Raw genomic sequence first — 12176 nt, forward strand, 5'->3', positions numbered from 1 at the left:
TTCAAAAGCTTTTGGTTTAATACTTTAAAGACAATATATACGGTAAATACAAATGATTATAAATAATCTTATAACCTCTAAAAATTCTCCATTTTTATTTATTCTGCATTCTGTTTAAAGAAGTCAACAATCATGTGCTTGCCAACCATAAAATATTCCCAAATCATTATATAAATGATCAGTTTGGTATATAACTTATTTGTAGGAACACCAAGGACATCACTTACTTGACTTCTTCGCTGACAACAGTGTCTGTAGTGGTAGCACATATATCTTCAGCAATGTGCAGCCGGTTATTCACATCTACCATGGAGTCTTCACCGATCCCCCGCACCATCTCATCAATCACTTCCCAGAACAATACCTTGGCGCAGTCCTTGATAAACTGGAAAACAAATTGATATGACCTTATTTGATAGACATGTATATTCCATATGGATCATTTGAGTCGCATCGCGCACTTTTGGACCTAAGGACGTTCCTTTGCTTTGATTGTTTTATTGATTATTTCTATTAAATCAAAGATTAGAAAACAATGAGCCGATTTTTAAGAACTTTGTTCAAGTTAACAATGTTATAAACAATATGGCTGTTAACTTTTTAACTATTTGATGATGTGCTAACATATTTAAATAAAACAAGTTCAGCTGAAACAGTCATCTTAAATGTCAGTAAGAACACCTGAGATCACAAGTGTATTCATTCAACTTCCAGAGCAATACAGATTTGAAAATTAAGGTAAATGACTAAATGACATTAACAACATTGTGAAGTTTAACAACATTCACAACAATAGGCCAAATAGCTCTAAAAGTGCTGAAGATACCTGTTGACAAGTAAGACAGTATATTGAGCATTTTGAATACTAATTTTGAGGTACATAATCAAAATGATAAGCATAATTAATGTATCAATATAACAACTAGCCTATAATTTTAGTTTTAATCATGGGATCTGGGCCCGTTTTAACTAACATCAGGAGTCTGAATTTGAGGCTCAGGCATAAGTGATTAGGGACCCTTGTCTTTACATTAATACCCTAAATTTATATAAAGAGTAACCAAAGCTTTGAAAAAAAATTATTCCAAGAAAATATTTTAGCAAATAAAACCAACCTCTGGAGGAACTCTCTTCAACAACGGCCTTACATCTTCAACAGGTTCTTGCTGCTGCTGCTGCTGTTGTTGATGGTGTTGATGAAGTTGTTGGGGTATTTCTTTGGCAACAGGCTCTACTGACCTTGGAGCTTCACTTGCCACTGGTTGTTTAGGGTGTGTCTCATGACCTTGAAAATTTATGACAGAAAAATATATATATAGAGGATATTTGTTTATTTCAGTGTAAGATCGTATTTTATTTCACGAGTGTCATAGAAAAACATATTTTCACGAGTGGCGAAGCCACGAGTGAAAATGTAGTTTTTTTATGATCACGAGTGAAATAAGATACGATCTTAATTACACTGAAATTAACAAATTTTCTGTTTCTTTTATGCTTATTTTCGGAGTTTTATTTGTTTTTTTATTTATTTCTGAATTACCCCCTTTTTTGAAAAGGGTGGGCTTTACACCGCTACCCGTGGGGCGCCCCTCATGCATAATTATAGCAGTCAACTTTTCTACTTTCGGTTTGCTGAGAAATAGTTCTCTGCTATTCATTCTTATAGCTTAATATTCGCTCGTTTTTTATTGCAAAGCTTTATGGACAGTAAAAAATGAAGTATTATTAGTGCAAAAAAGGTTCCAAAAAATATGAAAACACTTTTTATTTTAACCAAATTACTACGCCGCTATTTATAGAATGAAAATTTGGAAGGTCAAATGTGTTAGCAAAACAAATGTTGATACTCATTGGATTTTAACCATTCTTCTTAGTTTAAGACTGCATATACACGTGTTTTTATAGTAAGTTAATATTCAGTCATTTTACTGTCAGAGACCAGTCTGTTTCGCTATAAAATGTTTGTTTTCCAGAAGAGTAAATGCCACGCTAGTTTGTTGACACATTTTGAGATGTGGGTGGGGTAAAAAATATCGCATCTATCTGTAAATTGTTGTGTGAATTCTCCAGGAAGCTCATTTTACGTACTACAACGGTTAACAGTTCAAAATACATTTGAACGATGCTATAAAATTTTATTTATGTTCGAACAGTTGTTTTTGTCTGTAATTTGTTTGGAATGAAAGCAAATGTTCGAACATTCAGCTTCAAATATCAGTAAAATGTTTGATAAACGGGATAACCGGTAATAAACGGTAAGTTGTTAATTTCCAATTACATATTTATTTAAATTTATAAAATATTTCTTTATTTTTTTTAACATGTTTTGACATAATTTACTGAAGTCCAGTGTTCTGTTTTGACCAAGGCAAGTACATGTAACAACAAAGGATTTTAAAAGTAGTTCTGAAAATTGATATTTTCACTCCTTATTTTGCAGTGAAAATATCAAATTGATATTTTCACTGTTGTTATTTCACTGTTAAAACCCCATATTTCATCGTAAAGCATGAAAGAAATACTTTTCTATCATTTTGAAACTTACATGTGCCCAGTATTGATATAAAGTATTGCAGTCAACTAACATACTATATATGTTGGACCATCTTTAAGGTCACAAAACTTCAAGGTCACAAAACCACTTTCATCAAGCTGTAGTAAAAGGTCAAGGTCATGTTAAGTGCACAAGGCGGATAGGTATTAGCTAGGAATTTAAAGGACAGGGTGCTGCAGAAAAGGGACAGTGTGCTAAGGGTAAAAGATTGCAAAAAAGTCAGGATGAGTATGTATGTATACTAATATAGTTTTACCAAAAGAAAGGAAATATTTTGTTATCATAAGCATTTCATTTTACGACGGCAGAAGGGTGCTAATGCTGATCTCCCAGAGGGCACAAAGTTGCTAGCAAGAAAGGATAGGGTGCAATACCTTTCCATTTCACTCTAGCTAAAACCCAAGGGATGATAACAGAAAAAAAGACCCAATCTTAATATAAATTGGGTTTGATAACATGGTATTTAGGGTGAGAGCAGAGTTGAGGGGCTTAGAACCTGTGTTTAGAAAACCATTTATAGCCATGTGTAGAAACTCTATACTATTTCTAATGCAAATGGCCAGCATGAAACAAACTTAAATTTAAAAACTTAAAATTATTCAGCAATCTGAAATTTAAAAATCGAGTACAACATAGCCTATTCATACCACTTCAGAAAGGGACATCACAACCTTCAGCATGTATTTTTATTGACAATGGAAGTGAGACGTCATCATCTTTGGCTACTTTTTTGACAAAAATATTTACATCAATAAACATCTTTGTTTGACTGCCCTTCATATAAACCAGTATAGTAAATCAACACAGAACATTGTACCACCTTTCTTGGGCAAGTCGACCCTACTGTGGAATCTTCCACTATCATCAAAGCTGCTTGTGGGCTGAAGATGCAGGACAGAGCCGAATGGTCCTCCATTCATAAACTGGAAGGAAAAGATACAGAGGATAAAGATAACTGCTCAACAAATATGAATAAAATTTTAAATGAAAGCTTCTAATTGTAAATGTTTATCACAATCTATGCAGCTGTGAGATTGGAATTAAATTTTACTTATTTTACTTCCAAACAAGCCAGAAGCCTTGACAGAATTATACACAAAATGCTCAAAATATGTTCTTTGAATTGAAAGCGTTGTGACTGTATTGATATTATGTTTGGTAACTAATAACCAAATAACACTACCAATATTTTTATTACTGAATATTAAAATCTTAAAAAATGAAAAAAATACACCCGAGACAAGAAAAGCATGTATGGAATTATTTATAAGCCATCCAAATCAAATATTACCAATATATTTATTTTAATTTATTAGTATCTAAAAGTCAAGACCATTTTGTATGGACTAAACATAAATGTTACTGATATCATACCTCCCCAGGGGTTACTGTACACTTCAACTCAATCAATCGTGAGCGTCTCGGTGGCCATGCGCTCTCTGGGTCGATATACTCTGAGCGATCAAGAATCACGTCGGTTCCCGTCACTTGAAATCCGTAGTGCTGGCAAAACGTGGCAGCTTCGTCTTCATCTTCAAAAGCTAGCATGCGGATAAGGTCATGGAATGGAACCTAAAACAATACGATTGTTTGTGGTTTTAAAACAAATTAATTAATCAGAACTTTCAATGATATTTTGCTAATGCAGCTGTAAATTAACTCAATTGATATTTTATATAGATATAGCAGTTTTTTTTGCAGCATTATATATTACAAAGTTTTCTGAATACTTTCAGTTAAAACAGTCATTGAAATTAGACTTTTAAATGAACAAGTTACAATTCTTACCATAGGGCTTGACATTTATATTTTTCAACAAGCCCTGTGATATAAAATAAGAATTTGAGCAAGCCCCGTAAGCATTTTAACCATTGCCAGGCTCATGAGCTAATTCTATTTTCAACCACTGTTAAGAAGAACGTGGAATACTGTGACAAACACAAACACAGAAATTAAGAAATGAGTAAAACAGACAGCTCATCCTTAGCACCAGAAGACGACACTAATTATCACCTGACTTACTGAACTTTTACACAAATGAATAATGTCATTGTGGAAATAATACTTTTTAATATTTTTTTTTGTGGGGAGAAAAGAAGAAGAATAGCTTAAGTTGCAATAAATTTAATCATAAACATGATATTTCCTCATACCTGAGCTGATTTGGATCCCATGCTGAATCCTCGCATCATTAAGGTCAAGGCCTTGTTTCGCACTTGAGTGAAATATCGGTGCAGGATGCATGCATTTCCGTATGATGCTTTTTTCACGAGGCGGAAAAACTTGATGTAGTTGTTGTTGTTCAGTGCAAAGAAAGCTTGAAGTGCAAACTTCACAGAAACTGACGTCCGTATCTCAGACCTTAAGTTTTGTACTTCCCTGAAAAATAAACAACACAACGTTATATTTATTGAAGTATTTATTGAATTTTATTTTGAAGCAGTTTTTTGTTTTTTTTTGAAATTCTCAAATTAAAGGATCAGGCTAGTCTGTGAAGACAATTCGGAACTTAGAAAGAACAATGTACTATTGTGTCCATGGGAACTGGAAAACCTCAGCTTGCAATTATCATACCATGACCATACCTCAAAGTGTCTCCTTCATTCAGATTCATGAGTACCGTATACGCTCTAAATTCCGCTTCATTCTCACAATGGTAATTCTGCTTTGTCTCCAAATCGGCGTAAAACTCTTTCAGTGTCTGAAGACATTTTGTCAAGTTCTCATTGTTGATCTTGGCATCAAATGAGTGCATGTCTTCTTCACAAAGGCGCTCCGAGCAGTAGATGTGAAATCTGGCACACTTTTCAATCAGGCTTGCAGCATGCGCATCATTGAGCTGCTGTTGAATGATGTCCTGAAATATATAAGGTGTTAATGCTGATGACCCAAATACTAGTATTACAAGTTCTTAAGATATTTTTTTCTTTCATTTTTATCAAATGAATTGAATTTTACTTGAGATATGGTGCTGACCCTGTTCTTTTTAAGAAACACCTGTCTGGCCTCTTATGGAAACTGGAATGGTCATCCTAATCCCTTCATAGAAATAAACTTAAGAATGTGAAATATTTTTTGTGTTTTGATTTAAACTAATATGATAATAAGAACATACTAACTTTAAATATTTGGCAGTTGAAACCAAGTGTGACTTCAATAAAACACTATACCTAACATTGTCTGTCATATTTATAATACAATTAAATGAGATAATGGTACAGTACCTTCCTGACTCCCCTTGTTCTGTTCCAGAGGAAATCAAACCAGTCTCCCCATCTGCCATCCTGGCCATGATTGGCAATCTCAGATAGCAGGTAAATCATGGTAGACTCCAACACTGGTATCGGGCGCAAGTCCTGTGGCAAGGGCTCATCCTACAGGAATAATAAATACAATTACAGCATTCAATAAGTTTCGGCTGAACCCTCTAAAACAGTAAAGTTAATTAAAAAAGAAACCAGGTACTACTTATGCTACTTTAAATTCACTTATTTTTCAAAATTTGAACCAGCTGATTGGCATTTTAACTGTCCAATTTAGACTGCAGCCATTCCTTACTGAACTCTAAAACATAATAACTATCATCCAAAGTATGGTTATCATATACCTTCCACAGCATAATAGTTATTTTCCACAACATGGTAACTATCATGGACAACATAACTATCATCAACAATGTTGTACACACAACATAATAACTATCAACAACAACATGGGAACTTTAGCTGACAGAATCTTCACTTATTACGTAATGGTTAATCCTGTCAGAAAAACTTACAGAAATTCAAGATGAAAGGGTCAACCCGTAATGTCAAATACAAAAGGAATTCTGAAATCTGTTCAATACACATAAAACAATTACCTGATCAGGGGAGGACCTCACAAACTCCTTCACAGCCTTGGAGTGGTCAACCTGTGGGTTCTTCCCGGGCTAAAATGATTTTAAGAAAAACAATCCATTTAAAATGACAGTTTTATTTAACTTAAATTCTTTTGAAAATATTTTGTATAGATGTTCGTTTGTTTTTAAGAGGACCAAAAAATGTAATAAGAATGCTGCTGAGCGACTGCCAATGTCTTTTTTTAGTTTTTTGTTCTTCAGTAAACCAAGGAGTATATCTAAATAAATATTAAAGCTAGAGTAATGCCCCTTGCTTTACATGAGCATAACATCTCTGGAAGCGAATGTACCAAGTTTCATTTGAATAGATTGAAAGGCTTTTTGAAACTAAGCCTTAGTTTTTTTAACAATGGCAACACCAAGAGTATGGCAATACCATATTTATTTTTAAAATCTAAAAATGTACTGTATTAGAGGAGTCATCAGTAATCAAGATATATATATACACTAAATGAGAGTAGAAAAAATACTTTGTCTGACCAGCAAATGTTAAATGCTAATGAATTAATACTGCAACATTATCTATAAATAACCTATCTTAGTTTGGAGCCACAAGGAAGGGTGCAGTGTATTATTAGGTATAATTAAGCCTAAGAAGTGATTTGCAAGAATTATATAGATTAAACTTATTCAATCAAAACATAAACCATTAAAAATAATTGCTGAGGATAGACATTTTTTCAAGTCCTTCCAATTTCTTCGAGTTCAATAAAAATGCATCATAAGTATAATTATTTCAAACAAGACTGCAAAGATGGCTCTTTATGCTCACATGAGTTTGCATAAGAACACCTCTGCACTAATACCTTCGAAAGGGAACAGTATAAAATTTTAAAATCTGGCCAGTGGTTTCTGAGGAAAAGAGTTTCACATAAAGTCATATAGCCCTGCTCCCTGAGGCTTGAAGGGATTAATTAAGATCCATCTTAGGAACATTTCTGTATAATTATTTTTCAATCTGCCAAACGGTTTCTGAGTAGAAATTTTTTAATTTTGGTTGCCACGGCAAGCCGAGTTCTACATGGAACTATTTTATTTTTGGACCATCCATTATAAACATTCCTGTGAAAATTGGCTATTATTGGCCTAGTGGCAAACAAGCAGAAGTTATTTAAAGGAAAAATGGTAACAACGTACGACTGACGAGGGACATTCACCTATCATCCCCATCATAACAACTAAAAACACAGTACAAAATTAAGACAAAACTTACAATGTTCTCTGTACCCGGTATAATCTCAAACACACTCAGGCATCGTTTATCTTCACGATCATATCTCTCTTTTTCTGGACACATATCTGGGCAAGTGCCGACGAACGCCTTCGCTGTCTGCAGGTCAGTCTGTCGCTTTCCTTTGTCTGTAAGATGAAACATCAAGAAATAAGCGATGATAAATTCAATTTTTGTAAAAACACATTGTTTTATTGTGACGCATCACATGATTTTTGGACCAAAGTCGATTTTTAAGCGTAAAAATGATTAATTGTTGTATAGCTATTGGTCTTTTTTTTCCTTAAAGGCCAAGTTTAAGGAATGTTTGGCATGACAATCCCCTGCTGTGCATCTCCTGTTAATTGCACTGATGTCACAGTAGGGCCAATTTACAGTTTATTTGTTTATTGTCTCAGGGTCATTTAGGGTCCATTTCCATAATAAAACCTCCAAAACTGCACAGCGGAATATTCAGAACGGAGATCTGATAAGACTATTAGGCAATTAGATTAAGATCAAAACACAGAGGTTGTGTACAATACCCATAATTTTTTTTTTTTTTGGGGGGGGGGGGGGGGATTAAACTAGGCCTTTGTGAATTGATCTTAATCTTCTTGCCTTGATCCCTCTAAGTATGAGAGTGTTCTAGGGGCAACAAGTATGAGAGTATTCCAGGGGCAACAAGTATGAGAGTATTCCAGGGGCAACAAGCATGGGAGTATTTTCAGGGGCAACAAGTATGTGAGTATTCCAGGGGCAACAAGTATGTGAGTGTTCCAGGCGCAACAAGTATGTGAGTATTCCAGGGGCAACAAGTATGTGAGTATTCCAGGGGCAACAAGTATAAGAGTATTCCAGGGGCAACAAGTATAAGAGTATTCCAGGGGCAACAAGTATGTGAGTATTCCAGGGGCAACAAGTATGTGAGTATTCCAGGGGCAACAAGTATGTGAGTATTCCAGGGGCAACAAGTATAAGAGTATTCCAGGGGCAACAAGCATGGGAGTATTTTCAGGGGCAACAAGTATGTGAGTATTCCAGGGGCAACAAGTATGTGAGTATTCCAGGGGCAACAAGTATAAGAGTATTCCAGGGGCAACAAGTATGTGAGTATTCCAGGGGCAACAAGTATGTGAGTATTCCAGGGGCAACAAGTATAAGAGTATTCCAGGGGCAACAAGCATGGGAGTATTTTCAGGGGCAACAAGTATGTGAGTATTCCAGGGGCAACAAGTATGTGAGTATTCCAGGGGCAACAAGTATGTGAGTATTCCAGGGGCAACAAGCATGGGAGTATTTCCAGGGGCAACAAGTATAGGAGTATTCCAGGGGCAACAAGTATAGGAGTATTCCAGGGGCAACAAGTATGTGAGTATTCCAGGGGCAACAAGTATGTGAGTATTCCTGGGGCAACAAGTATGTGAGTATTCCAGGGGCAACAAGTATGAGAGAATTCCAGGGGCAACAAGCATGGGAGTATTCCAGGGGCAACAAGTATGAGAGAATTCCAGGGGCAACAAGCATGGGAGTATTCCTGGGGCAACAAGCATGGGAGTATTCCTGGGGCAACAAGTATGTGAGTATTCCAGGGGCAACAAGTATGTGAGTATTCCAGGGGCAACAAGTATAAGAGTATTCCAGGGGCAACAAGTATGTGAGTATTCCAGGGGCAACAAGTATAAGAGTATTCCAGGGGCAACAAGTATGGGAGTATTTCCAGGGGCAACAAGTATAAGAGTATTCCAGGGGCAACAAGTATAAGAGTATTCCAGGGGCAACAAGTATAAGAGTATTCCAGGGGCAACAAGTATAAGAGTATTCCAGGGGCAACAAGTATGTGAGTATTCCAGGGGCAACAAGTATAAGAGTATTCCAGGGGCAACAAGTATGGGAGTATTTCCAGGGGCAACAAGTATGTGAGTATTCCAGGGGCAACAAGTATGTGAGTATTCCAGGGGCAACAAGTATGTGAGTATTCCAGGGGCAACAAGTATAAGAGTATTCCAGGGGCAACAAGCATGGGAGTATTTTCAGGGGCAACAAGTATGTGAGTATTCCAGGGGCAACAAGTATGTGAGTATTCCAGGGGCAACAAGTATGTGAGTATTCCAGGGGCAACAAGCATGGGAGTATTTCCAGGGGCAACAAGTATAGGAGTATTCCAGGGGCAACAAGTATAGGAGTATTCCAGGGGCAACAAGTATGTGAGTATTCCAGGGGCAACAAGTATGTGAGTATTCCTGGGGCAACAAGTATGTGAGTATTCCAGGGGCAACAAGTATAAGAGTATTCCAGGGGCAACAAGCATGGGAGTATTCCAGGGCAACAAGTATGGGAGTATTCCAGGGGCAACAAGTATGAGAGAATTCCAGGGGCAACAAGCATGGGAGTATTCCTGGGGCAACAAGCATGGGAGTATTCCTGGGGCAACAAGTATGTGAGTATTCCAGGGGCAACAAGTATGTGAGTATTCCAGGGGCAACAAGTATAAGAGTATTCCAGGGGCAACAAGTATGTGAGTATTCCAGGGGCAACAAGTATAAGAGTATTCCAGGGGCAACAAGTATGGGAGTATTTCCAGGGGCAACAAGTATACAGGGATGATAACAGAGCCAAGTTGCCAATCCTGAAAATGTCTGCGTGGGGTTCAGGGGGGCTGCTTAAGGCCCCCGATGGGTCCAGGGCAAAGCCCTGGTGGGGGACAAGGGGGGCGAAGCCCCCCGAAGCTTTCCGTATTTCAGGGATTCTAATACCCTTTTTTTTGCCTTAGAATAGTGTTCAAGGAGTACACCTTTCGGTTTGGTAGATATAATTATGTTCAACACGAGACATCCACAATCAGAACAATTAATAGGTATCTTAGCAGTGAAGTTTAACACCTTTGTCTTTAAACAAAGTTAAATTTACTTTTTTTTTACCTGAAGTCACAGGCATTAGACATGTACCTGACATTTTGGTTCAGTTGTCCACTTCCCATAAAACTCAACTGGCTATGATCAAATGCCTGTGTATGAACAGTCTACACTGTGGGATGTTTGATTTATAATAATGAACAACATATCAATTATCATGCTTGCAAATGTTTATTGTAAAAGTTTTATTTCTTCAATTTTTATGTATCATAAGAGTATTTATTCCATTTTTTGCACATTTGATGGGAATATAATGTTATTAATTAATATATATATTATTCCAAGTAATATCCAAACGGGACTTAAATGCTTTGGCAGCGTAGCCGTTGTGGACATGGTGGACTTTGACATATTCTGGTCCCCAAGCCAGATTTTTTCCCCTCATGGTGTTACATGAGTCCAGTAGCACACAAACTAGATTGTCCCACGGCAGTTGAAGTCTCTCAAACAGGCTTTCAAATTCCATGAAAATTGATTCAGAATCAGCCCTTTTGATTTTTAAGGAGGCCAAATGTCTCAACACTATTTCTTTTTCTATAGCAGAAAAAAAGCTGCAACAGTATTCTCATTGTTTGTGTTTGTTGACGTGTCTTAGTTGAAACAAAACCGAGATCCATTAACTCCTCCACATGTTCATCATTGAAATGGCTAGCCACTCCATAAGTCATCTTGTATGATGCTGTACACCTTTGAAGTTTTAATTCACTGAGAGCTTTTGTATCTTTGGCAAGTGTCTTAAGTAAGATACACTACTGTGGTGCCAGGGAGCATGTTCAGCCATAAATCCAAGTATCATGGCCTCTGGATTGAATTGTCAGTCATTGACAGGAACAACTGGATGCACTGGCTGAGTTGTCTGTTCATCCCTGACTTTTGTAACCATCAACATACCTGGAAATACAAATTACAACTATAGAATTTAAATCTCACTCAAACTGGGTCCTCAAGAAGTTTTGTTGAACTGTCTCAAATATAAAATAAGCATCTACGTAATATATATTACTACTACAAAATATTTATTCATTTTTTTTTAAATTTAAACCAAACCAATTTTCATTTGAACCATAGAGGTCAACAGCCACTTCTTATTGAGAACAATGCTTCAAACATTATGAGAATAATAAAGAAACGGTTTACAGCGTAAACTTCCATCGGCCAAATAAAATTTGTAAAATAAAAATCGATTATTATGACACAATCCGAATCGGGATGTCCGAAATAATGCTACATGCGCAAAATTCATTCTCAGTTTGATCACTTTCTATTAACTTAAAAAGAAACGTTTCGGGAATTTCTCTTAAAAATAAATGGCAAATATACCCTTGAAATCGACGAATCGATGTTTTTAGAAGTTGGTGGTGGTCGTTTTTTTCCCAATTTTCAAATACCCGTTTATTCGTCTTCGTCGTCTGTCATATCCGGATACTGTCTTCTGCAGTGCGTTCAGTAAGGCGAGCGTTTACAAAACGCTCGCAAACGTTCTGTTTTGTATCCCTGTTGCAACGCAGCGCATAAAAGTTAAGCGGGAAACCAAACAGCAAACGTTCGCCGCAAACATCTTTACTGAACGCAGGGCAGGTCCCATCGGTAATTTCC

The 12176-nt window shown here is 36.5% G+C and overlaps 1 protein-coding gene across 1 annotated transcript in view; it reads right to left on the reverse strand.

Moving 5' to 3' along the window:
* The window catches only part of LOC128217426 (germinal-center associated nuclear protein-like), a 46824-nt gene that overhangs the window by 15580 nt on the left and 19068 nt on the right, over positions 1 to 12176 (reverse strand). The window contains exons 10-18 of the mRNA XM_052924573.1: positions 7669 to 7814; positions 6417 to 6485; positions 5779 to 5928; positions 5140 to 5411; positions 4708 to 4933; positions 3929 to 4126; positions 3375 to 3477; positions 1116 to 1285; positions 228 to 385 (exon numbers count right to left, since the gene is read on the reverse strand). Of these exons, the coding sequence (XP_052780533.1) occupies positions 228 to 385; positions 1116 to 1285; positions 3375 to 3477; positions 3929 to 4126; positions 4708 to 4933; positions 5140 to 5411; positions 5779 to 5928; positions 6417 to 6485; positions 7669 to 7814 (1492 nt within the window). The remainder of the gene's footprint in view (positions 1 to 227; positions 386 to 1115; positions 1286 to 3374; positions 3478 to 3928; positions 4127 to 4707; positions 4934 to 5139; positions 5412 to 5778; positions 5929 to 6416; positions 6486 to 7668; positions 7815 to 12176) is intronic.

This window comes from Mya arenaria, chromosome 14, assembly GCF_026914265.1.
Source record: "Mya arenaria isolate MELC-2E11 chromosome 14, ASM2691426v1".
Lineage (NCBI taxonomy): Eukaryota > Metazoa > Mollusca > Bivalvia > Myida > Myidae > Mya > Mya arenaria.